This window comes from Pleurodeles waltl, chromosome 4_1 (genome assembly GCF_031143425.1).
Source record: "Pleurodeles waltl isolate 20211129_DDA chromosome 4_1, aPleWal1.hap1.20221129, whole genome shotgun sequence".
Classification (NCBI taxonomy): Eukaryota; Metazoa; Chordata; class Amphibia; order Caudata; family Salamandridae; genus Pleurodeles; species Pleurodeles waltl.
In genome coordinates, this window is record NC_090442.1 from 1,005,046,711 (window position 1) to 1,005,074,547 (window position 27,837).

The following is a 27,837-nucleotide window of genomic DNA, read 5'->3' on the forward strand; positions in this document are numbered from 1 at the left end:
TGTTAAAAGTAGATTGTGGTTAAGTGAAGAGGCAAATCGAAGTCTACAAAGACACTGACAAACAGTGCAGGGATGGCAATGTTCCTTGAATGGTATACAATTGTGTTCTCCTGCTCAGACTACCAGATTGCAAGCATCTAATATCCTGGTTTTTGAGTTTCGGCTCTACCCTCACACTAATCTAGTGTGTACGCATAGGCCTAGGCCTGTCCTTTGACATTCGTAAAGTACTGGACCTGTCCTTTGACCTTCAGGGGTGCACCAAGCTTTCCCTCATTGCATTGAGAGTGGAATACTGTCCTGTCAAGGGTTTAATGTACAGAGCAGTGGGGGCAGTCTACTGTGTTTTGTAAATCCATAGTTGTGACCAGATATTTTTATGTATGTCTCTGGAATAGAGGTCTACAGGCCCACTAAAGTTCTGTTTCTATGTACTAACCCAGATCTTAGCGCTAACATCATAAGTGTATAATGTACATGTTTGTGCATCCGGCCAGCATAGTACAGGCTACAGTAATGAAGGCTTCCTGGCATCCATTTAGGATGTCCCTGTCCTGGCCTTGTGCATAAGTTTGAGGTGGACTTTTTTTTTCTTAGATGGTGGAAGCGTATTGCAAGAATCTAGAAGGGTGAAACTTGAATACTGGAGTGGCAAAAGAGGAGACAATGCTTCTTTAGTATTTTGATTAGGCCCTTGGCTGAGAGGGGCTGCTCCTTAGTCTTCCTGTATTACTACCATTTGATAGATGGTGGGATTGAAGTAGGACTGCAATCTCTGCTGTTCAAGGTGAAATGGACCCCTTGGGGGGGCAGCCTTTTGTCTTTTCCATGGTCATTCTTCAATGTTGCTGAGGACGGCCAGGAGCAGAACGCTCACATCTCTTTCTGCCTCTGTCGTCAGGGCTCGAAGCTGGAGACTATACTGCTGTTAGGAGCATCACTCTATACAAAGGCTGTATATGGACAGCAGTCTGAAAATGACACTGGAAAGGAGAATCACCCCAAACCCACCTGTTCTGACAGTGCAGACAGTGGATCCTGCCTGCTTTGATTGTGTAAAAGTAGCACTCACTAACCCACTTCTTGTTCAAATTCCAAGTTCTTTATGATCAAGGAAGGGAGTTGTCCGCAGAGTACTCAGGGGGGTGCTGTGCAACCAGAGGTGATGTCTGCCTGACAGCCAGCTTCCCAAAGGTGAGGAGACATCACCTGAGACTTGCCTTGCTGGAAGAAGCTGTTCATCATACCATAGGTGCCCAGAAGCCAGTCTGCCTGCTGGTAGAGGGAAGAAGCCTGGAAGCTTCACAGGAAGAATGACTGTCCAGGAGGAGATAGATGTAGCAAGATCCCGGTGCTGGTGGGGTGTGCCAGACAAAGGAGGGCGGAAAATAACAATCCCAAGTGTCAGCAGAAGACAAACTCTATTCACGGTACCGGTTTGGAACTGCAGAATCATGGCTGTCTTGTACTGCTATGACCACAATAAAGTGCTTTTCCATCTGTGACGCAAATAACTGTACTTACTGCCTGAAATGCCTGTGCAGCAAATTACACCTTGGTACACCGTACAGGAAAATTAAGACAATGCTCAATGAACACAAATCCAACACTCCAAAAATCTTCTGCAAATGCACAAGTAAGTTCATTGAGAGATACAGCAGCACAACTGAAATTTAAAATACTTGAGAAATAAGTAAGGGAATTTTAAGGGGGCACGACATGATATATTTGGAAATGAAACTTGAGACCCAAGAGCCCCAGGGACTAAATGATTGTATAGATTACAGTTGTGTCTTATGAAAATATTGTCATTGTCAGTACCATTCATTAGTAATTGTAGATATTATGTATACAATTATTTTTATTTCAAAGGATATAGGATACATCCCATTAGTAAGTATGGTGTTTGACCGACAAAATGTTTTGTCTTTTAAGGTTTTACACTGATTTAACCCCTGTGCAAAGGTTTTTCATTTTACAAATTAAGTATGTATATTTGCACAATGCTTTAAATTAACCATACACATCCAACAGAGTGATCTAAGGATTTTTTATTTGAATGGAAGGAATAGTTACAGTTCAAAGCTCACTATAATGCCAGTTTTTCAATCACTCCATAACTGATCATACCATGATCCATAAATGATCTTATAAGTTCAAGACAACTTCAAGACAACTTGCTAGATTTATGTCGGTATGATGTTGTAATACAGAATGCTCTTTCTGACTTCGATCGATGTACTAGGCTTTTTTTTGCTAGGCTAACCCGGACAGGGTAAACCGAATATCCACTCAGGCTTCCTGCAGAAACCGAGTAGCAAATAGGTTTTAAGCCAATGACCCTACTTCTGAAGCACATAACCTGCACTGACAGAGAAAAGGGATCACAAGCAGCATCTCCCAAAACTCCAAACTAGTCACATTGGCTCAACAACCACCATGAACATTCAATTTGCAGTAAGACACAGTAATGAACTTTCAATGTGTGTGCATAAAATAATGGGTTAGATATTTCAATGTACAGTTGTTGTCCAAACACTCATTGAACATTTTGATTTTATAGGAGAGTGGTAAAATAAAGCATTAGTTAACTACCATACAGGCTGCCTCAAGGTAGATTGTTTTTAAGAAAATATTTTTTCAAGCAAAAACTTGATGAATTTTTAAGCAATAGGGTTCTAATGGATTTGCAAAAAGTATTTCATAAAGCACTCTTACAGAAACCCTAGAGCTGCAAGGCTATGCGCAGTGGACACACAGCAGGCAAATTTGCATTGTATCTGTATAGCATTATCTGACACAAACCTTTTCCCGTATTGCTCCCTGTACCACACAGAAAGATGTTTACAAGGAACATACATAGCAGATTAAACATAACAAATCTAATACATCACTTACAACAGGGTGTGCATATTAGGGATCAACACACAAGTTCTACTTGGGCAATAATGCACCATATTGAGAACTTAGAAAAAAATAAACTTTATCAGTTTTACAACTAACCAAAACCTTATTGTACAAGTGTGGATTTTGCTAAGGTTTACTTTGTCAATTTGCTCAATAAAGTTTGTTAGTTCAAACTTAGCATTATGCAGCTGAAAGGCAGATAGACTACCGACAAAACAACAAGGACGGAAGGTGCACATTAGCAAGAAGTCAGCATCAGTTCTCCCACTACATTAAAGCAGATGCAGTTCCTGGTATTCTTGACGTACTCACAAGTGGAAATGTTCTTGCCACCAATGTAGGCAAAGCTGGTGATTGCATTTCTGAACATGTTTCTGGGTTCTTGTCAGTCTTCCACAGAGAGTAGCAGGTATGTGTGGGGGTGCTTGATATGCTGCATGTTTCTCATTAGGTAAAGTACCACTCCAAAAACACCATGAGCTACATATACCAGAGCACAGTAGGACAGCTTGTTCTGACTTGCTAGAAGTGTGCTGCCTCTTCCACTTGATAATCTACAGACAAAAGTCTAGAAAACCTTTCTGAAACTGAAGGTTTTAAACATGTGAATCGTATAGGCGGCCTGCCCACAAGCCCACCTCTTTGAAATGCATCCATGCCGCAAGTGTGGAAGGCTGAACACACGATGCTTAGGTTCGATCCTTCCTCTCTTTCTCAGCACCCTTTAGCATAATATAGGCATCACGATATGTGGTAAGTGAATTTCTTGGTTCCAGTTGCAAGCAAGAGCGAATCACTTAGTTGATCAGCTATTGGTGAATAGTTTCCTCAAACCTTTCTCATCATTATGTGAGGAGTGTGGTCGAGGCAGCAGCGAGTCTTGGCAGCATTATGTCACAAGTTTGGTCCCCAGTCACTTCGTTTCAAGAATCCCCTCTTATAAATAACTTACGGACTTCGGGATTTTTTGAGGGGCTTATGCAGTATACATGAAGTGTTCATTGACAAAGGGAATAGCGGCAAGCATTAGTGATCCAGCCAGTGTAATAATCAGCAAGTTTGATTGTGGATCGTGGCGTCACCCGGCACCCATCCCTGCTTCGCGTTCCCTGAACTTTGGGGCCCATCCTTTAATTTGAGGAAGGTTCCTGTTTCGCACATTTAACTTAGTTTGCTACAACAGTGAGGATTAGGTATGGTTATTTTGGTTTATTTCCTGGCTTGACAGTTACTTTTGCCTGCTGCGTGATTTAGAATGTGTTACAGACCCGGACTGTGAACTCTTGTGTTTTGATAAATGGTATCAAATGATAGGGCATATTTGACCTAGCGCCCTCAATATTTCTATTCTTTTGTATGGCAGTCACTGGGTCGGTGTACACTATTACGGTGGATTTATCTGGCCTTTTTTTTTGTAGATATTTGACAACATTTGTTCCGCAAATCAAATTCATCTCTCTGAAATATCTCCTCCCAGAGGTACTCTGTACGCCTCTTCAACAGATTTGCATCAGGAAATCAACTTACAGGGCAAGAGATGAGGTCCACAAGCCATGCCTAAATAACCACCTTAGGGTACAACATGCTCTAGAGAGGGTGCATAACATATGTAAATGTTAATTAGCTCAGTATGATGTACCACACAAGGTCCAGGAAAGCCTTTCCTATATATTTCCTCAGTGGGTGAAAATGCAAGTTCGTCCACCAGGTCCGACAGGCCGTTATCCTAAAATATCAAATAGTACCCAGATACAAAGAGTGAACTTATGTAAACTGCAACAACTTGATGGGGTTCTACATAAAAGGGCCCTGGAAAATGGGATTCAAATCATGTTTTCAATTGTCTATATTTAAACATGGAAGTGCTAGGGAGACCCTGTAACTGCCAAAATGTCTGAAATGTTATAAAGAAATTAAAGCAAGTGAATGGAGCCATATACTCAATACCCTGTTGTTGCCTTGGCCAAGCTAGTGTGTGTGTGTGATATCAGAAGAGAATAGCGTATTATGCCAAACAGGAGTTTTATATTATGTAGCAGATATTCCAAAAGAGTGGGATATATCATTCCTGTCACTTGTTAGGGCACGAGTAGTCTTTAGCTTGATCTACTTGTGCAATATGTAGTGGTTACATTTACATAGATGGTTCCTGTAATCTAAATAATTTTGAAATAGCAGAGAAATAAAGGAATAAGACTGCCAGAATATTTCAAATACATTTCTTGACCTGTATGGCTCACCATGGGAGCCTTGAAGCACCACCTGAAGTCAGATAGAGCTAGATCTCTGTTCACTTAGGCAATCTAACCTGATGACAAACTCTGTAGGCTTGTTTCTACTTTCACATGACACAAGCATTAGCAAAGCCAATAAATCTCACCTATACAAGACCTACTGGCTTTCACAATGTGTTTTTGCCATGTCGTACACCAGTGTGGGTGCTGTTCAGCATGGCTAAAAGTTAGTAGTGTGGAGTGGGGGAGAAGAGTGTTGTAGACTGGATTTGTTGGAGTAGAGTGCCATACAGAAGAGTGGGGGGAGTAGAGAGTGTTCTACAGTTGAGTAGAGTTCAATTGTTCAGTGGCAGAGAGTGTTGTAGAGTGCATCGCCGTAGAGTGGAGTGGAGTGCCGTAGAGTGGAGTGTTTTAGAGTGGAGTGAAGTGGAGCGGAGCGGGGTGGAATAGGATACAGTTGGTTGGAGTGGGATGAAGTAGTGGGGTGGATTGGAGCAGATTGGGGTGGACTGGAATGAGGTATAGTGGGTTGGATGGAGTGGGGTGAATTGGATTGGGTAAACTGGATGGGATGGGTTGGATTGGAGTGGGTGGACTTAAATGTGGTGAGGTGGATTGGATTGGGGTGGATTGGGGTGGGGTGGATTAGATTAGTTTGAGGTGGGGGTGGACAAGATTGGATTGGGATGGATTGGATTAGGGTAGGGTGGTTTGGAGTGGGGTGAATTAGAGTGCAGTGGAGGGGTGGATTTGGATTAGACTAGTCTGGATGGGGTGGATTTTAGTGGGGTGGATTGGGCTGGAGTGGGGTGGACTGGAGTGCAATAGGCCAGATAGACTGGATTTAGGTGGGTGGATTGGATTAGTGTAGAGTGGGGTGTATTGGACTGCAGTGGAGTGGGGTGTATAGGAGTCGGATGGACTAAATGGGGTAGATTAGGTTGGAGTGGGGTGGCGAGGATTGGAGTGGGGTGCATTGGAGTGGGGTGGAATGGGTGGAATGGAGTCGGGTGAATTGGACGGGGGTGAGGTGAATTGAATTGATTGGGGTGGATTGGATTGAGGTGTGGTGGGGTGAACAGGATCGGGTAAAGTGGATTGGACTAAAATGGACTGGAGTGGGGTGGAGCCAATTGGAGTGGGGTGGGGTTGGATAGACTGGATTTCACTGGATTGGGGTGAGGTGGATTGGATTGCAGTGGGGTGGATTGAATTGGGGTGAGATGGACTGGGGTTGAGTGGGGTGACGTGGACTGGAGTTGATTGGAGTGGGGTGAGGTGGACTGGAGTAGGGCTGATTGGAGTGGGGCAGATGGTTTTGAATTGAAGAGGGGCAGATTGCTTTGGATTGGAGTGGGGCAGATTGTTTTGGATTGGAGCAGATTGGAGTGGAGCAGATTGTTTTGGATTGGAATGGGGTCTATTGGAGTGGGGCACATTGCCTTGGAATGGAATGGGGCAGATTGTTTTGGACTGGAGCTGACTGGATTGGGGGAGATTGTTTTGGTTAGAGTGGGGTTGACTGAAGTGGGGCACATTGGTGGTCATTCCAACCCTGGCGGTCAATGACCGCCGGGTTGGAGGACCGCGGGAGCACCGCCGACAAGCCGGCGGTGCTCCCAAGGGCATTCCGACCGCGGCGGTAAAGCCGCGGTCGGACCGGCAACACTGGCGGTCTCCCGCCAGTGTACCGCCGCCCTTTTGAATCCTCCAAGGCGGCGCAGCTAGCTGCGCCGCCGAGGGGATTCCGACCCCCCCTACCGCCATCCAGTTCCCGGCGGTCCGCCCGCCGGGAACCGGATGGCGGTAGGGGGGGTCGCGGGGCCCCTGGGGGCCCCTGCAGTGCCCATGCCACTGGCATGGGCACTGCAGGGGCCCCCGTAAGAGGGCCCCTACAAGTATTTCACTGTCTGCTTGGCAGACAGTGAAATACGCGACGGGTGCAACAGCACCCGTCGCACCTTCCCACTCCGCCGGCTCGATTACGAGCCGGCATCCTCGTGGGAAGGGAGTTTTTCCCTGGGCTGGCGGGCGGTCTTTTGGCGACCGCCCGCCAGCCCAGGGGAAAAGTCAAAATACCCGCCGCGGTCTTGCGACCGCGGTACAGTATTTTGACGGCGGGACTTTGGCGGGTGGCCTCCGCCGCCCGCCAAGGTCCGAATGAGGGCCATTGTCTTAGATTGGAGTGCGGCTGATTGTTTTGGAATGCAGTGGGAAAGATTGATTTGGATTGGAGTGGAGCAGAATGTTGAGGGCAGATTGTTTAGGATGAGAGTGGGGTGGATTGGAGAGGGGTGGATTGGGAGGGAGCGAGGTGTACTGCTTTGGGGTGAGGTGGATTGGATTGGGGTGGGGTAGACTGGATTGGCCTGGATTGGTGTGGATTGGATTTTGTGTGAGATGGCGTGTGGTGGACTGGAGTGGGGTGAATTGAGGTGGTGTGGGTGGATTGGGGTGAGGTGCACGGGACTGGAGTAGATTTGGGCAGATTGAAGTTGGACAGATTGTTTTGGATTGGAGTGTGGCAGACCGATTTCAATAGATTAGGGCAGATTGTTTTGGATTGGAGTGGGGCAAAGTGGAGTGGGGCAAACTGTTTTGGATTGATGTGGGGCAGATTGGAGTGGGGAAGATTGTTTTGGATTGTAGTGGGGCTGATCAGAGTGGAGCAGACTGTTTTGGATTCAGTGGGGCAGATTGTTTTTGATTGGAGTAGGATTGATCGGAGTGGGGCAGACTAATTTAGATTGAGTGGCGCAGATTGTTTTAGATTGGAGTAGGGCAGATTGTTATTGATTGGATTGGAGTGTACTGCACGATTATGTATTACAGCATCATTTCAGAAATGAAACAATGTTGCTTTGCAATAAGATAATCCTAATTTTTTTAGAACAGCGCCCACAAGCAAAAACAAAAGAAAACATCAGTGCAAATTGAGAAAAGAAGACTTTGCAAAATAAAAGTTAACTAGAGAATAAAAACCTTTGTAATTTTGTTTGTCCTGCTGGGAACGTTTGTGCCAGTTGCACTGCCATCAGTTTGCAGGGCACTAAAAATTAAACAGGTCAAAATAGTATCTCACTCACGTCAGAAGCAGTAGACGGGCCCTGATTAAGTTGAATCAATTAGTGCTTGGTTCCTGCTCCACAGAGAGGAAAGGGAAATGATCTTAGGCTTGCCTTGATGAATTATGAGGCTGTAAAGAAGAGTGCCATGCAAGGTAAAAAATGGTAAGCAACGGGCGGGCTCCAAGTCCTTTTATGTATACAACAGTGTCTTGCAAGCGAGACGAATGCGTTAACGCATGCTCTTGCAGGCACGACCCTAAAAAGTGATAGTAGATTTTAGCCCTTTCAGTAAAGAATAAGTAGTAGCCTAATGCAAATAAACAGACACAGGTATAATAGACATCTTTATTAGGATGATGTATCCAAGATGACACAGGGGTAAATTATGCAACTTCTTAAAGAAACATTTACTCCTGTATAAAAAAGGTCACAATTGATAGCACAAATTTGCTTGTAGGTATAATGCATATTAAGCTTTAATTGATAGGCATATTGAGTGGATTTTAAAGGTGAACCAGAGACAGCAGCATTAAATTCACTACTCTGAGTTTGCTGACATTTAATTTGTACCCTGAATGAATCCCAAAATCATCTGATGGGTCTTCAATCAGAAGCACTTCAATGTCAACACTGGTAAGAACGTTAGCAGCAATCCAATCCAGGATGACTAAATGACTATGCATGATGAGGCTTTAATAGCTACAATCAGAGGTTTGATGTAGAGCCCAAACAAAGCTGGAGATAACTGACTGCCATTTTGGGTTTCGTGTAAGATATGGACTTGAACACAAAGTCTGAATAATACATGGCTTGCAGTGAGTTACATATAAAAACTTCAGATCAGGGCTACAGGAGAATCCCAGAAAAACATATTTTAGTGCTGTCATGACTGATCAAGATGAATTGATTCATTTCTGATACACACATAATATTCAGGCTCTTGCAGCAAGTGAAGGTTGAAAGTTAACTTGCTAGGATTGAAGCTGAATCCTGCAAAAGATACTGAGAGCACCATTACTGCAAGAATAATGATAGTGATAGGATATATTTCTATTCAGCACTTGTTAACAAGAATTCTTGTGAGTAAGATAAAACAAATTAAGAATTTGTTTTGTGAGGGGGTGAAAGGTATGTAAAATATGACCACTCAGAATATGGTTCTGCCAGATATTGACTAGATCTAAAATCACCAAGGTGTTGAAGGTAGTCTGCTTGAGATTGGTTTCCCTCTGACATTTTAGAGGGGGGTCCATCTTGAAGACTAATTCATACTTGTAGAATGTCAGCTTTGAATAGAGTAGCCATAATTGAACAATAATGCATTACTTGTAAGACACCAGCTCTGAAGGAAGAAAATAGCTGTAATTGAACAGCCCTGCAAATTAGGACTATAAACTGAGTAAACTCAGAAGTCTACACCACAAATATCGTCATGAAGGGGATTATCCAGCTTCCAGACAGATCTTCTGTATGCAGAGCTATAAAGACCTGTTGATTGAACAGAAGTATCACATGCTTCTGAGTGTTTGAGAACCGAAAAGTAACCAAGTAATGTTTACCTCAAAACTGCTTGAATAGCATTCTCTTGCCATAAGACAGAAAAGATTCCTGGAGGCATAAGGTGTCTCATGTGAAATTCTTCAAATGTAAAATGAGTTCCTATTACATATCATGAAGTCAAAGCCAGTGTTTCAACTAAAAAAACTGATCAGCCTGGTCATTAAAATAAATTCTGAAAGAGTGTGTTCCATTTCATAAACAGCATTTAATCCAGATCATGTGTTCTGCAATCCATACTGACCATGTAAACGAAACATCTTCTTTTACTTCTCCCAAACCACCCTTTCTAGTGTTATCCCCAGCCTAACCCTCATTTATCCTTCTCCAACCAGGAAATGTTCCAATTCTCAAATCCAAAAGACCATCAAACCTGCTGTAAATTTGCGCAGCAGCCTTTCCATTCTCCAGTCCGCGAAATGCACGACAAAAAAGGGAAAAAACATAACCAAAACGTTATATTAGAAGACTACAACAGACACACTGGTTAGCCAAAAAGGAAGAGTCCGAAAAAAGAGAGGAGCGGAATGACCTACTGCTATTAAAAGAAGAAGCAGAAATCTAATATTGTCTGCCCTTGCCTTAAATCCTTGGTTAATGTTAGACCTCCCCATAATGTTTTGCCTTTAGACCTCCTGTTTTTGAAGACTTCGTTTTTGCTGGCCTTACAAAGCTGCATACTTTACCACCGCTAACCAGTGCTAAAGTGCTTGTGCTCTCTCCTTAATACATGCTAGTACCTAGTAAAGTGGCAATACCTGTGACTAGGGTCTGTAAATTAAATGTTGTTAGTGGGCCTGCAGCACTGCTTGTGCCATCCACTTAAATAGCGCTTTAAACACGTCTCTGGCCTGCCAATGCAGCCTGTGTGTGAAGTTTTAAACTGCTATTTCGACCTGGTAAAGTAAACCTTTTGCCAGCCCTACTCCTTCCTTTTTAATGCATATAAGTCATCCCTGGACACCCCTATAATAAAATGCATGGACATCCCAGATGGCAGGGTGCAATGTATTTAAAAGGTAGGATGTGTCCTGGTAGTGAAAACCCCTTACATTTGTTTTTCACTACTGCAAGGCCTACCTCTCATATATAGGATAACAATGGAGCTACCTTATTACATTTAATAAATGTAATTTCCAAATGGGACCCAGCAACCAGCTCATGTTTGGTGTCTGTAATTTAAAATCCCAGTTCCCCATACGTTAAGATTTTTCGTTACAATTCTAATTTTGAAAATGCCACTTTTAGAAAGATGACATTTTCCTGCCTTGGTCTGTCTCTGGGACACATTACTGGGAGTAGTTGACAGGCTTTGTGCATTCCTCCATTGACAGCCACACACAATGGACTGCTTAGATGTGACTGGATGGGCCATCACTGGCAGAATGAGAGAGAGGATCTGGGCCCAGCCCCATTTACACTTGAATAGAGTCTGTCCTGTCTCCACACAAAGGGCTGCATACCCCGTGATTAGTTGGAAGCCAGTAGGGCAGGGCACCTGTGCACTTCAAAGGTCTGTCTCTTGAAGCTTCTCCCCACATCAAAGGCACAAATGGGTATAAATACTGGACTACAGACACCAACTCTTCAGTACACATCTGATCCTCTGGCTACTCTGCCAGGAAGGAGGATTTCTGTGCTGCTGAAAGGAGTGCCACTCTGCTAGACTGCTCCTCTAAAGGACTGCTGCCCTGCTGTGTGGGTCTGCTGCCCTCTTGCCTGTGTGAGAAGGACTGAACCTGCTCTTGAACTCAGAACGCAGAGTGACTCTAAGGGCTAGTTGGCTGGCCTTCTGCTCTGAAGCCTCAGGGACACAGGCTTCCAGCAACCTTGCACCTGGACTCTGCCATTTGTGAGTCTGCCCTGCCAAGAGGTGCCACCCTAGTCCTGGACCCTTGGAAGTGGCTTCAGGCATGGAATTTGTTTGTGTGGTATTTTCACTTTATTACTGTTTGAGGTTTTGCACAAATATTTTACACAGTTCCTCTAATTTAAGATTGACTGCTCTGTGCCAAGCTACCAGAATGTTCAGCACAGGTTAATTTAGGGTTGGCTTGTGGCAGACAAGAATTGTCTTTGCTACCTGACCAGGGTACACACCCCAGTCAACCAGCAACCCACTTTCTTACAGTTAACCCTTATGCTCCCCCTGTTTTAATATCTACATTATCAACCCCGAGGTTACCTACACTAGATGACACTAATTGTGCCAAAGATCAGCAACACAAGAACAAATATTCTGTTGTACCCAAATGTCTCGGTAATCTTAGCAAAATCTGCAAATGCCTTCCAGACACATCTAAACTCAGTAGCCACCAACTGAATTAATAATTAATTTTTCTGTAGCTAAGAAGGAAAAGTCAAAAATATTCCTCATAGAAAATCAAAAACTACAGAAGGTGACAAGCTTGATTATATAAGAATCTGGTCAGTCTGTCAGATGGTAACACAAGCCTAAACTGAGGAGTCTTTGACTATGTGTGCTGCACACTTCAACCCTTTTCCCGAGTGGGCAAGTACGCCTTCATGGCACATTCCCTCTTGGATATAAAAATCCAATGTTAATTTTTGTTTCCAATCCAGCGATCTTTTGTTTTGGTGTGCGCGCTATGAGGAATTCCCCAATAATTTTTACCTCATATTTGAATTTGGTTTGAGCTTTTTTTTTAATTGTCAGGAAGAAAAAAATTAAAAGGCAGTCAAGAAAGTGAACTATCTGGACATAACTGGTAACTTTTATTTCTGGTGCTTGGTGGCATTTTTTCCACTATTTTACTATTACCTTCTGGGCAAATTAAATAAGACAGTCTTCAGAAAAAAGAACAGACACTGGAACTATGTTGTATACAGTGGAAAACAATTCTCACATGAACTGAAAAGATCTTTCAAGCTTTAAAAACACCTGTTGCTATTGTTTTCAGCAACAGGAGATGAGCTAATGCCTCAGAGGTTATAGCTGTCGAAATAATACTCAGGAAGTTACAGTTAGAAGAGATATATGTTAACATAAATGTATGTATATCAGTATGTTTATAAGTATAGAAAGAACTGTAGAGTTTGATATTGGTTGTGGTCTTATGTTTTACTCTGTATATGCAGAATTAGCCATCATATGCAAACACCCACTATCCACTGATGATCTAATTGAGAGTGATGAGAGCAAAGCACTGAACATCCAAGGGCGAAGTACCACAGACAGACATCGGAGGCAGTGTCTTCCTTTCCCCATCCCCTTTTCCATCTGCTCTTGCCCTACCTCTGAGAATGTCTAGACAATTTTCAAGAGCATGAGAAAATAGATGAGCACTGGGAGTTATTCTTTTGCTCCTGTAGAATCCTTTGACACTATGGTTAGTTTTGACATTGGGTCATGCAACGGTTAATGAGATATGCATGCCCTGCCATAACCTGCTTGAAAAGGGCTGAGTCTTTTTTTTTTGTCTTGAATATAAGATTTTATTAGCAAAAAAATCTGAGTTATGAAGTGTGGGAAGTTGGCTCTGTATATACTATCTCAAAGTGAGAGATAGTGTGCACAGAGTCCAAGGGTTACCCTAAGAGGTTGATTGTGGCAAAATTAGATAATAATAATGCTCTATTTTGTGGTAGTGTGGTTGAGCAGTAAGCTTATCAGAGGATAGTGTTAAGTTTTTGTTTTACACACAGGCAATAAATGAGGAACGCATACTCAAAGACTTAACTCCAGGCCAATAGGTTTTTATATAGAAAAATATATTTTCTTAATTTATTTTTAGAACCACAAGATTAAAATTTTAGGTAAGTACAAAAATTGTAAGGTACTTCACACAGGGAAGTATCGAACTTTGATTTAAAACAGTAGTACACACAGTTTTGGTTAAAATGGCAATAAGCTATTTTAAAAGTGGACACTGCAAAAATCAACAGTTTCTGGGGGAGGTTAGTAACAGTTAGTTTCTCAGGTAAGTAAAGCACTTACACAGTCAGTCTCCTGGGCATAGGCAGCCCACCGTTGGGGGTTCAAGGCAACCCCAAAGCCACAGCACCAGCAACAAAAGGCCGGTCAAAAGGTGCAGAGGTCAAAGGAGGGCCCAAAACACATAGATGCCTATGGAGAACAGGGGTGCTCCGGTTCCAGTCTGCTAGCAGGTGAGTACCTGCGTCCTCGGGGAGCAGACCAGGGGGGTTTTGTAGAGCACTGGGGGGGGGGACACACAGGCACACAAAACACACCCTCAGCAGCACAGGGGCGGCCGGGTGCAGTGTGCAAAGTAGGTGTCTAGTTTGCCTTAGAAGACAATGGAGGGACCCAGGGTCACTCTGGCGATGCAGGCAGGGCACAGGGGGGCTTTTCGCGCCAGTCACCGAATGGGCTAGGATGAGGTCCGCCTGCAGGTCACTCCTGTACTGGTAGGTGGCTCCTCTCGGTCCTGGGGGCTGCGGGTGAAGTGCTTGGTCCAGGCGTCCGGTTCCTTTGTTACCAGGTAGTTGCGGTCAGGGGGAGCCTCTGGATCCTCTCTGCAGGCGTAGCTGTAGGGGTGCAGGGAGGTCGACTCAGGGTGTCCACGTCGTTGAGTCGCCTGTGAGTCCTCTCTGCATTGTTGGTTTCTCCAAACTTGAGCCCGGGGCATCGGGTGCAGAGTGTGAAGACTCACGCTTCTGGCGGGAAGTTGGAGTCACTTTAAAGTTGCTTTCTTGTTGCTGTTTTGCAGTTGTTTCTGGACAGAGCTGCTGTCCTCAGGAGGTTCTTGGTCCTTTAGGTGCAGGTCTGTACTCTGAGTACTCAGAGGTCGCTGGTCCCGCTGGATGCGAAGCTGCGCAGGTTCTTTGAGTCTGGAGACAGGCCGGTAGGGCTGGGGCTAAGTCAGTTATCCTCTCCATCGTCTCTGCGGGGCTTTCAGTTCAGCACTCCTTCTTCTTGTTGTAGGTTGCAGTATTCTGATTTCCTGGGTTCGGGGTCACCCCTAAATACTGAATTTAGGGGTGTGTTTAGGTCTGGGGGCAATAGCCAATGGCTACTGTCCTGGAGGGTGGCCACAGCCTCTTTGTGCCTCCTCCCTGAGGGGAGGGGGCACATCCCTATACCTAGTGGGGGAATCCTCCAAAACCAAGATGGAGGAGTTCTTGAGGCAGGGGTCACCTCAGCTCAGGACACCTTAGGGGCTGTCCTGACTGGTGGGTGACTCCTCCTTGTTTTTCTCATTATCTCCTCCGGACTTGCCGCCAAAAGTGAGGGCTGTGTCCGGAGGGACGGGCATCTCCACTAGCTGGGATGCCCTGGGGCGCTATAACAACAGGCATGAGCCTTTGAGGCTCACCTCCAGGTGTTACAATTCCTGCAGGGGGAGGTGAGAAGCACCTCCACCCAGTGCAGGCTTAGTTCCTGGCCACAGAGTGACAAAGGCACTCACCCAATGTGGCCAGTAACCCGTCTGGTTGTGGCAGGAACTGGTCAGCCTAACACTAGGAGTTTGACTGGTATACAGGGGGCATCTCTAAGATGCCCTCTCTGTGCATTGTTTAATACATCCCACACTGGCATCAGTGTGGATTTATTTTGCTGAGAAGTTTGATACCAAACTTCCCAGATTTCAGTGTAGACCATATACTCTTTATGGCTACCCTGCACTTACAATGTCTAAGGTTTGACTTAGACACTGTAGGGGCCATAGTGCTCATGCAACTATGCCCTCACCTGTGGTATAGTGCACCCTGCCTTAGGGCTGTAAGGCCTGCTAGAGGGGTGACTTACCTATGCCACAGGCAGTGGGTTAAGGGCATGGCACTCTGAGGGGAGTGCCATGTCGACTTAGTCATTTTCTCCCCACCAGCACACACAAGCTGTGTGGCAGTGTGCATGTGCTGAGTGAGGGGTCCCCAGGGTGGCATAATACATGCTGCAGCCCTTAGAGACCTTCCCTGGCCACAGGGCCCTTGGTACCAGGGGTACCAGTTACAAGGGTCTTATCTGTGTGCCAGGGCTGTGCCAATTGTGGGAACAAAGGTACAGTTTAGGGAAAGAACACTGGTGCTGGGGCCTGGTTAGCAGGATCCCAGCACGCTTTCAATCATAACTAGCATCAACAAAAGGCAAAAAGTTAGGGGGTAAACTTGCCAAGGGAGGCATTTCCCTACATGATGCTTCAGCATGTTCAAGCAATTTGGTGACGTATAAAAAGTTGGAAATGGTATGTCTTTTCTGACTGAGGCTTTATCTAGCCGCAGATTCCTTAGCTTAGAATATTCCCCAGGGGTCAGAATGGATCCAGAAACGTACCAAGCAGTACCTCTCCACACTGGTAGGTGGCACCGATCAGGTCCACTTTGGATCTTCCAAGCCAGAAGTGATGTGCATTGTGCTATATAGGTGCCACCCCAGCGACCTGAGATCGGTTAATTTTACATTTCCGCACCAGAAGCACAGAGCGACAAAGAATGCTGATGTACCAGTATGCAGACACTAAGGACCTCACTGAGGTCACCATATATACAGAAACTAGATTACACTGTATGGAGAATGGGGGGGGGGTTGGTAAGGAATCTGAACTAGATAGAGTCTCTACCAGATAAGGCGTTACTGAACATAAGAAACTTGTTCATCTGATAGTGGTTTCTAGGCTTTAATTCCTTACCTTATAATAGATACCAAGCAATACCTCTCCAGAGGTGGGTCTGCATACAGATTTAGACCAGGAAGTCCTGGGGGATAGAACGGGCAAAGTGTCCATCACAACTGACCTCACTGTCCAGACAGTAGTGCTTGCTGAATGTGGGCAGAGATGCCCATGTTGCAGCCTAACAGATTCCCAGGACAGTGATCCATGAGCTAACGCATTGGTTAAAGTCAGAATGACATCACAGACTTCTGTAGGGAGGTCAAAAACTGTCACCTGCTGCAGCTCAATCAAAATGCATGAAGGCAGAGCATGTGCAGGTTTGGGTGCAGAATCCTGGCCTGTTGCTGTGACAGTAGACCTTCCCGAAGGGGCAGCCTTATTGGTGGACCAGAATGGCTCTGACGGAAGGGAGAAACTGAGAGGGAATCAGATGTGACTTCAGTACTTTGGTAGTGAACCCCATTGAATGCAGAAGATCTGTTGTAGTCTGGAAGTGGGAAACAACTGCCTGGGACGAGCCCGCTTTCAACAGTCAGATGTCAATGCAGGGGAAAACTGGAAACCCTGATCTCTGCAGATATGCTGCAACCACCTCCATCACCTTCATGAACACCCGAGGGACACTGGTAAAGCCAACAGAGAGTACAGCAACCTTAAAATGTTTGTGGCCTACCATGAACTGCAGGTAATGCCTGCGGGTAGGCAGGATGGGGGGAGTGGAAATAGGTGCTCTGCAAAGCCGAGCGCTACCATCAGTCTCCAGGATCAAGTGCAGACAGAACCTGAGCTAACATGAGCATCTGGAATTTCTACTTCTTCAGGAAGAAGTTGAGAAGGAACAGGTCTCAAATAGGGTGGAGGCCTCCATCCTTCCTGGGCACCAGTAAGTAGTAGGAATAGCAACCATGACCTACTTCTGATACTGGCACCCTCTTGAGGGCTCCTTTGGCCAAAACAGCCTGTACTGCCTGAAGGATCACATAAAGGTGGTCCTCAGGCAGCCAGTTTGTCTGAGATGGTGGCATGGGTGGTGGGGTTTCTAAAAAAAAAAAAAAAAATTGATGGAGTAACCCCACTGAACAATTTTAAGTACCCACTTGTCCAATGTTCTGGACTGCCAGCATGTCTGATCCTGCCACCTGAAAAGTGCTCAGGATGGTAAGAGGGCAAATCAAAAGGGTTTTGAGGCTGCAACTGCTGGAGGCGTGGCGGACCGGGTGGACCTTGGGCTGTGTGTACCATGAGATTTGTGGGAGCTGCATCCACAGCCACAAAAGGACTGAGGAGTCTGTTGGCCTTGGTGGCTGGGCAGGATTGGAAGTGGTTGGTAGCCCCTTCTGTAGTCATGGAAGGGGCCAAATGCAGAATGGGGTGGATATGGGGTCATGGAGAGACCCAGGCACTAGGCAGTGATCCCTCTGTCCTTAAAGCGATCCAGTGCGGAATCTGCCTTATCACTGAAGAGGCAGGTGCCATCAAACAGCATGTCGATAAAGGATGCTTAGACATCCCTGAGCCAGTAGATTTCAGCCATGCATGGTGTCTGAGTGCCACTGACAATGCAATCGCTCTACCTAGCAAGTCAGCAATATCCAGTCTGCAGTGACTTGTGAACTTTGCTGTGTCTCTGCTGTTTGCAACAGCCTGGGTCAGTATGGCTCAGCCCTCCTCCGAGACCATGGGCAGCACTTAAGCAACCAAATTCCTAACTGTGTGTATGTATGGGCCCAAAAAGGCATGCAGTGTTACTCAACGCCCACAGTGCTAGGCTGACAGAAAAGAAAATCCTCTTGCCAAAGGTATCCAAACCTCCTGGATTCTCTATCCGATGGTGTGGTAGGGAATGCACCAGGTTTAACTTTGGAGGTGGAGGCCTAGGCAGGCAGACTCTTCGGGATGAGGTGCTGGGTAAGGAAAGACAGGAGACGGGCAGGTGTCCTTTGCACAGGAGCCTGTGTGCGTGGTTGGCCCATGTCCTGAGCAGGGCATCTTTGAGATCTTCATCAAAGGGGAGGAGAGGTTCTGAGGGGGTTACTCCCTGCTGAAGCACCTCTGTCAAGACGTTTGTCTTGACTGCCACTGTGGGCAGTGTAAGGTCCAGGACCTGAGCTGCTCTCCTCACCACCATGGCAAAGGAAGCCCCTTTCTACGTAGCCACAGAAGAGACTAAGCCAGTGCCTGGTGTGGTGTCCAGACCACTGGCATCCGCTTGTTCCTCGTACCAATTTTTCTCGGGACTCTGGTAATCATGAGGATCCTCACATCCACCCCAATCATACACATCACAGGGCCAGTTGAAGAAAAAAGGCCCGAGGGTATGATTATGGATTCGGCGAAACCAGGAATTACGTCACTAGAAACATGTTTTGAAGAAGGTCGCAGTCTCATAATTGGAGCTGTTCCCGATCCAGAACCAGGTCCAGGGGGGTCATACTAGTGCAGAGGGTAGACCCACCAGCGGGAATCCAGTGGGGCAACTGCCGGACCCATGGGCCCTGAAATTTCAGGTAGTTGGGTGGGGGTTGACTCCAGCTCCAGAAATCGTGGGGAGTGGACCCAGAGGCAGGCTCCATTTGGAAGCGTTCTTTGTCCGATGACTTGAACCGGTGCAGTGAAATCGAAGAGCGCTTCCACTTCTTTTACTTCTTGTGGGACTTACCTGATGACTTTGAGTGCAATGACGAGCACCTAGAATAGGTCTGCGAAGGGTCCCTGGATCTTCCTCGCAATCAGACAAGAAAAGTAGTGGAGGCGACCAGCAACAAGGAGCTTCAAGATATGCTCCTGCAGTGCCTTAGGGTTCTTGGCACGACAGTCCTCACAGGCCTTGGAGTTGTGGTCCAGTTCCAGGCACCAGAGACAATCCAGATGGGGGTCTGTCATAGACATCTGTTTGACAGGAACCACATGGTTTAAACCCCACCATTTTTGGGGGGATATCCCTAACATACTGGGAGACAATGTCTCAAAAAGTTGACAAAACGTTGAAAAAAGATTTCCAAAAAGTAGACAGAGATAGCTCTCTTTGGATCTGCAGTGATGTAGAGGAAATAAATTAACTGATTTCAGCACCCTGGGGAGGAGCCTATATGGGCACTGCACACATCCCTTCCGGCGAGGATGACGACGCAGACACGGAACCCACAATGTCCGTTAAGCTAAGAATTACCTTCAATATGCCAGCACCTGCATTTTGCTATAGATACTCTGTTTGGCAAGAATTACCTTTACCTATAAAGATAAAAAGAAAGATAAGGCAAGAATTACCTCCTGTGTGCCAGCAGCACAGCTGTGAGTGTAACACACTCATGCTCACATACATTCACTCACACTCATTCATTCTCTCTCACTTGCAATCACTCTTCCTCTCTTATTCTCACTCTAACTCACTCATAACCTCATACTCACTTCCTTATCACTTGCGACACTCACTTTCAATCACACATACATATATAAATATGCTGTTACCCACATCCTCTCTCATTTGCATTTACACATTTAGCAGATTTTTGTTTCACATACCTGGTTCAAGCTGCCTGCGCTGGTTCGCTTAAGCTCCTCTGCTACTCATGCTTGGACCCTCGGAGAGGCTCAGAGCTCCTTCCAGCCTCTGGCACCGAAGAAGGAAACAGAGCTGATGCCTGTGCAGTGAATATTTTATTCACGGTGTAGAACCTTACCCCGTTCCCCCCAATCTCATCATAGGGTGGGATGGCCTCAAGGAGGCTTCCAAGCCCACTCCACATCACTCTTTCACCTATGCAGGAAAGGGTGAGGTGCTAGGGTGATTGATAGTTACAGACACTGCATGGCTTAAGATTAAAGTGTCTGAGGCTATGTGCATAGATGACACTGACACTCATCACTAAAGGGCAGGTACTGTGGCATGGCAGGCAAACGAGGGCAGGGCTGGAACTTCACTGGCTGTGGACAATGTGTGTGCGCTTGATTTAGGCACCTCTATGAGCCTGCACAGCCATCAGAAAGATACACTGCCTACCTTCTACTGCTGCTTGATCCTTACAGTGAGGGAAGGCATTTTTATTACATCAATATTGCTCCTACTACTAATATGTATATAAAGCACACCACACACTGAATTGGGGCTACTCAATGGTAGTTATAATATGCAACTCAATGCTACTCTGTTTATTAACTTGGACTAATGTAAAGTTAAAACATTGATGCTGGATCCATACAGCATTGACTTGCCTAACTCAGTGGGCCGAATGCTTAGCCTACTGAATAAGTAAACCTTTTGTAACATTGAAACATTCAAAAGACGTGTGAGGTTATCAGAAGGTTGAAACTACAAGGACCTCTTTCAACCCCCCTCAATTCAGTCCATACTGTCTTCCCAAAATGCATGTTACCTTACGGACTTGTATCTGCATCAATTCAATCAGCAAATACAATGAAGAAAGATAGGGCCAGATTTACAAGGCCCTTGTGCCACCTTACGCCACACTAGCATCATTTTTGTTTACGCTAATGTGGCTCAACGAGGCAAAAATTGCTGCACCATATTTACAAAGTGGCGCAATGCATGCATTGCATCACTTTGCGACCCTTTCCCCACATTATGCCTGCACCTGGCATAATATATGTAAGAGGGGCGTTCTGGCGGTAGAAAGGCCCGGAAAAATGGCATAATGAAATCTACAAGATTTTATTGCGACATTTTTGGCGTCATTTTTAATGCCTGCTTTAAGCAGGCGTTAAAAGGACGCACCAATTGAAGTCAATGGGCCTCCTTGCACATTACTGCTCTAGCCTCAAAAATTTTTACGCTAGTGCAGCAAAGCATCACAATAGCGTCAAAAGTGTTGTTGCTATTGGCCTAAAGTCTGCCATGGTGCGCCATATTGTAAATTCGGCGCACGCATGGTGTCGTTAGGTGGCGGTGGCGCAAGAAATCTGGAGCATCAGTACTGATGCGACAGATTCTTGTAAATCTGGGCCACAGTCTTCCAAAACGTCTGAGCTTTCTTTGTTGTCCACAGCTCTGAGCCAGTGCCTCTCAAAAAGATTCAGATGTTTGATCATGCACTCAAAGGAGGAGGTCAGCTGCAGGGTCCAGTGAATGGTAGTCCAGAGCCACAAAGAGCTGTGTAGATCCTGTTTGCTGAGTAGTGCAGTTTGGCAATCTCTGATCAGAACGAAGGGAGGCATGGCTCCTCTCATGAAAGGATGGATTCATGCCAGCATAGAGGACACACTGAATCACCATAATCTTCTTGGCAAAAATCGAATGCCAAGGGTCCACTGGACAAAACTTGGAAAAGGGTTAATTCATCATTTCAATCAAGCCTTTCTTTCTAATGTTTGCCTGTTGTTCCCTTTGACCTCTCAGTACCTTAAAACCGGTTGACCATAGTACTCAATTCTTCATACATGACTTTGCTTGGCAAAGTCCTGGAGAAGTCCTTCCCCCTGACCACTCTTCACCCACACCCGTGACTGAAACATTTCCATGCAGCCCCAGGCCAAATGGAGGAAGCCGGAGCCAGGAGCTCAGCATTTCGCACAGTCTCAGGTGAGCCTCAATCCTTGCTTCCATAAAGTGACAGCAGTGTGTGGTATAGTCTGTGGAAACTGTGGAAATGTATGAGGCCGAAGTCTACTGCTAGGTGACAGGGCAGCTGTCTGAGCAGCAAAATTCCCAATCCAAATCTGATAGGGGAGCCTGGAGCTCCTCTTCCCATTTTAAGCCTTGAATGTAGTGTTTCGCTGAGTATCCACTGCATTATAGAGGGTTGTTTAGAGGTTCTTTAGTTCTCATTTGCTCCAGGGAATTTAGTGGTGATGGGGAAAGAAAAGAATGGGGAAATCAATTAGACTGTGGCCCTCAAACGGTAGTAAGGAAATTGATCTAGTGGTGTGCAATTTGGTTGATTCCTGTCTGTACTTATATCAAGGAAGTTGCTACCCTGGTATAGGTCTCCTCATTTCATAAGGTTCCATTTATCTAATTGTGCCTGTTGTTTCCCATTCCCAGTTAATTGTATGCCAGAGAGTCCCACAAGGGGCACGGAGGCGGGTAGAGCAATTCCAATGACACTCTGCACCTCAACCCATCCCAAGCCACTGCAGTGCATCACAAGGTTGGCGCCCCATTAAAATTGTCACATCATCTGCGTATAAGTAAAGCCTGTTATTTGTGGTAATAAGTCTGAACACATCACCCTGTTGCTCATCAGCCTCCAGTGCCGCTCTCAGGGTATTTGATCACCTTTAATATACACTGTTTGAAATTCAAAGCATTATATTCTTGGATAGCCTGCCCACCTGAAAGACAAGATCATCATGGGCATCCCTTAACACAAGATGAAAGTTGGTTCTTAACCTGGGTGTTCAAGGTGTCAAGAAGACTGCTGCCCTTAATTTTTTTTCCTTGTGCCTCTCTAAGAGTGTGGCACATTCTTCGTGAATAAATCCTCCAGGTCCCCACATATCCAGGCTTCTGTAAGGCTCTCAAGATCTTTGTTTTCTCCATTTTGCTCCCCAATTACTACGTCTTGCCTCTTGTCACTCCCTCCACATCCAGACTCACAGGAACTTGAAGAATGTTCACACATTGCTTTTAGTTTGTCTTAAATGCTCCCCTGTGTCTGGGATGAGGTCCATTGCACAAAATAACAAGTTACTTAGAATTCCTTTCAGGAGTATATTCTATTTTTTCACAGATTCATCTTTTTAAGTAAATCTTCAGACATCCAATTGGAGCCAGAAAACTTTAATTCCAAGAGTAAGGGCTAGATAAAATCAGATCAGTTTCTGCAACTGAGTTAGCTAGTCATTCAATTTGACATGTCAGCTCCAGACAGGTGTTGCTCGGCATCCATGATGTTAGCCTCACTTAAATTCGATGATCCATATGTGGCAAGCAAAGAGAGACTAACCGCTACCAAGCAACAGAAAGAGAGAGGGCGGATTAATCTGCATGAAAAGTGTGGCAAAGGTAAGTAACTTGATCTTCTAATGAGTATCCTCATCTAAAGAAAGGCATTTAGGTATTCTCAGCAAACAGTCCCCAAATAAGGCAGATCTAAATAAACCCACAATACGACCAGTTACAAGGGCAAAGATAACGTAGCTTATGTATGCAACTTCTTTCTGCGCATTTTACTTCTCTGCCTGTAAAAGAACCATGGCCATAGAAAAAAAATGCATTTTTAATAGCCGATTTGCAAATAAAATTGCTCCACTAAGAAACTGGCCTGCTACCAAATGAAAAACCGCACCCAAAAGATAATACACAATGTGTTTACTCACTGTTTGAAGTAATTTTCTGGTCTCTTGCAGTAGTGGGAAAAAAGTGGAAACAAATTTCGTGTCATATCAAACTGCAATTGCACGGCTCCACCTTCATTGAAATGATTAGCAAGAATTATCTACAGAACGAAAAAGATTCTGTGAGACACTTATGATCTAAGAGCACCATTCAAAGTCACAGAATCCAGTAAGTCAATGTGCACATACTTCTTGATATATGAACATGTCGAGTTTCTCAGCAAGCATCTGCCAGAAGATCTGAAACATGGAGTGACAGAGTTGCTGCTCGAGCTGCAACAGGTGGTCTCTTAACATCAGCAGCATTGGACAAGCGCTACTGGACAAGGACATCACAGCTTGTTCTGCTTGGGATGGCAATGCTAACCATCTAAAATAATGAACAAGAAACAGAAATTAGGGATTTGGTCACTATTACAGAGAATCCTAATCTTCAAAGGATCAATAAGATCTACAGATCCTCAACATTTTTGAATATTCCAATGCAGCTGCAACACAGTGCTTGCAGCACAACAACTTTTATTAATTAAGCTTAACTTCTACATTTTGGAGGACACAACTATTGCACAAGCAAGAGAGTGTATATTTGTTTTCCACAACAACAGTTTGATAGTTCATCATACAAAATACATAGAAAAAGAGCTAGATTCTTACATGTCACCAATAAAAGGAAGAGCAGCTATCATGTACTGTAAGGAAAATGTTACTTACCCAGTAGACATCTATTAGGGGCATGTAGTGCTGTACATTCACATGCTTTGCATAAGTCCGCCATCTAGTGTTGGGCTCGGAGTGTTACAAGTTGTTTTTCTTTGAAGAATCTTATTGCGTCACAAGGTGGAGTGACTCCTCCTCTCGGTGATAGTGCGCATGGGCATCAAGTCCTTTGTTAGATTGTTTTCCCCAGGCGGGTGAGGTAAGGAGTATATAATGTCCATGCAGTGTATATACATATGTACAATATTTGTAGAAGAATTTTACTACAATGAATACAGGCATCCAGGGAGGAGGGAGGGTGCATGTGAGACTACAGCACAACATGCCACAAACAGATGCCTACTGGGAAAGTAACATTTTTCAATCGAATGCATATGTGGCTGTAGATAGACATGTTTTGCATAGACTGTAAAGCAGTCCCCTCCAAGTAAGCGGTGGCTAGCCTGTAGGAGTTAGAGTAGCTTGAAAAAGTGTCCCAAGCACCGCTTGGTCAAGATTTGCTTGTTGGCGAGATAAAACATCTACACACTTGTGGTTAGTAAATGTGTGTGGTGAATACCAAGTAGCAACCTTACAAATATCTGCTATTGGAATGTTCCCTAAAAGGCCATAGAAGAACCTTTTTGTCCTCGTAGAGTGTGCTCTAGGAGCTATAAGCAATTGTCTTTTAGCTTTGAGATAACAAGTTTGAATACACTTGACTATCCATCTTGCTATTCCATTTTTTGAAATTGGATTGCCTTTGTGAGGCTTTGAAAATGCTACAAAAAGCTGTTTAGATTTTCTAAAACTTTTAATCCTGTCGATGTAATATGTAAGAGCTCGTTTAACATCAAGTGTGTGTAAAGCTCTTTCAGCGACTGAGTCTGGCTGTGGGTAACTCAGGACAGGCAGCTAACTCAACTGATTACTGTGAAATGGTGAAACTACTTTTGGGAGAACTTTAGGGTGTGTCCTAAGGACTACACTAGCTCTATCTACTTGGAAAAAGGGTTCTTCGTGAATGAAAACTTGTAATTCACCTACACGTTGTAGAGAAGTGGTAGCCACTAAAAAGGCAACTTTTCATTAAAGAAATTGCAAAGAACAGGAATGCAATGGTTCAAATGGTGGACCCATAAGTCTAGTAAGAACATTATTAATTTTCCATACTGGAAATGGAGGAACCGTGGGAGGAATAACCCTCTTAAGCCCTTCCATAAATGCTTTAATTACAGGGATTCTGAACTGAGAATTGTTGTCTGTTTTGGAGGTAAGCAGCTAAAGCTGCTAAGTGAAGTCTGATAGATGAGTATGCTAAATTAGCCTTTTGTAAATGTAGCAGATAACAAATAATGTCTTGCACTGATGATTTGAGGGGATCAATGTGTTTAGGTTGACAGTAGCATATAAACCGTGTCCAATTTGCAAAATAACGCTGTCTAGTTGTAGGTTTACATGCCTCTCTAAGAATGTCCATACATTCAGATGGAAGTTGAGAATATCCAAACTCTATGACTTTAGGAGCCATATTGCAAGATTGAGTGTTTTGGGGTTGGATGTCTGAATTGACCTTGCTTTGAGTCAGAAGGTCTTGTCTGTTGGGAAGTTTGTGGTGGGAAGTCACTGACAGATCCAATAGTGTTGTGTACCAAGGTTGACATGGCCATGTGGGGGCTACAAGAATCATGGTGAGTGAGGTCTGTCTGTTTGCAAACCAGAAATGGAATGAGTGGGAGAGGCGGAAAAGCGTATGCAAATATCCCTGACCAATTCATCCATACAGCATTGCCCTTGGACTGAGGGTGTGGGTATCTGGACGCAAAGTTTTGGCATTTTGAGTTTTCTGCAGTGGCAAAGAGATTTATTTCTGGTGTTCCCGAGAAGTGAAAGTATTGGTGAAGTACTTGTGGGTGAAGTTCCCACGTGTGTACTTGTTGCTGTATCCTGCTTAGGAGGTCTGCAAACTGATTGTCCATTCCTGGGAGATATTCTGCCAGTAAGTGAAGGTGATTGTGAATCACCCACTTCCAAATTACGATTGAAGGGACAAGTGAGATGAGTGCCTCCTCCCCCCATGTTTCTGCAGATAATACGTAGATGTCATGTTGTCTGTACAGACTAGAACCACTTTGTGGGAGAGTGGTGGCAGAAATGCTTTGAGCGGTAGAAAGACTGCTAGTAACTCCAAGTAGTTGATGTGATAAGTTTGTTGAATGTGATCCCATCTGCCTTGTGTTGTGAGGTTGTTGAGGTGAGCTCCCTAACCTATCTGTGATGCATCTGTAGGGAGAGTGATATGAGGCACAAGGTCTTGAAAGGGCCACCCTTTTTAACGGTTGGTGGGATTCCACCATTGCAAAGAGTGGTGAGTCTGGCGATCCAACTGACACTGTGATTGAGACCACTGACGAGACAAACACTACTGTAATGGATGCATGTGTAATCTGGCATGAGGAACTATGGCAATGCAGGACCCCATCATCCATAATAGCTGCATCACTAGTCTGACTGTGTAAGTATGGTTCTCCTATAATTGAGAGAGAAGAGTTTGGAAAGCTTGAATCCGTGCTGGGTTTGGATATGCCAACCCTGAGCGTGTATTGAGAATTGCTCAGGGATAAGGCTGCATCTGTGGGGGGTGGAGATGGGATTTGAGAAAGTTGATTGCAAATTCCAGAGTGTTTAGAAGGCTTACTGTGTACTGAGTATGTTTCTGACATTGTTGGATGGTATTGGCTTTGATAAACCAATCGCCCAAGTATGGGAACACATGATATGTTGTCTTCTAAGGAATGCAGCAACTACCGCTAAGCATTTTGTGAATACCCTGGGAGCGGTTGTTACCCCGAATGGTAGAATCTTGAATTGATAATGTTTTACAGCAATTACAAAACTGAGATATTTATGATGTGTTGGATGTATAGGAGTGTGGAAATAAGAATCTTTGAGATCAAATGCTGTTGTGTAATCCTTTTAAGATGTAACAGGGGAATAACATCTTGCAGAGTGACCATATGAAAAAGCTCCGAAAGAATGTAAAAGTTGAGAGGTCCGAGGTCCAGAATTGGTCTTAATGAGCTGTCTTTTTTTGGTATAAGGAAGTATAGGGAATATATTCCTAACCCTTGCTGTGATAGGGGAACAGGTTCTATATCCCCTTTGGGAAGAAGGGATTGTACCTCTTCCTTTAAGAGAGTAAGATGGAAGTGTGAACATTTGTGAGTGCTAGGGGGAATATTTGGTGGAATGGAAATGAGTTCTAGACAGTAACCATGTTGGATAATTGATAGAACCCATTAACAAATGGTGACATTGGACCATTGGGGATAGAAATCCAGTAGTCTTACCCCTACTGGAGAAGTGTGCACAGGTGGAAGGTGTAGCCAGTCACTGGCTTGTGTTTGAGGCAGAACCTCTAGAGGTGGACGCCTTCCCTCTACCTCTATTATTGGCACCTTTCTAGGAACCTCTATTGTAAAAGTG

At 44.7% G+C, this 27,837-nt stretch overlaps 1 protein-coding gene across 1 annotated transcript in view; it reads right to left on the reverse strand.

The window, feature by feature from the left end:
* RINT1 (RAD50 interactor 1) overlaps positions 1–27,837 on the reverse strand; it is a 205,282-nt gene that overhangs the window by 14,562 nt on the left and 162,883 nt on the right. The window contains exons 12-13 of the mRNA XM_069229853.1: positions 23,845–24,025; positions 23,638–23,756 (exon numbers count right to left, since the gene is read on the reverse strand). Coding sequence (XP_069085954.1) covers positions 23,638–23,756; positions 23,845–24,025 — 300 coding nt within the window. The remainder of the gene's footprint in view (positions 1–23,637; positions 23,757–23,844; positions 24,026–27,837) is intronic.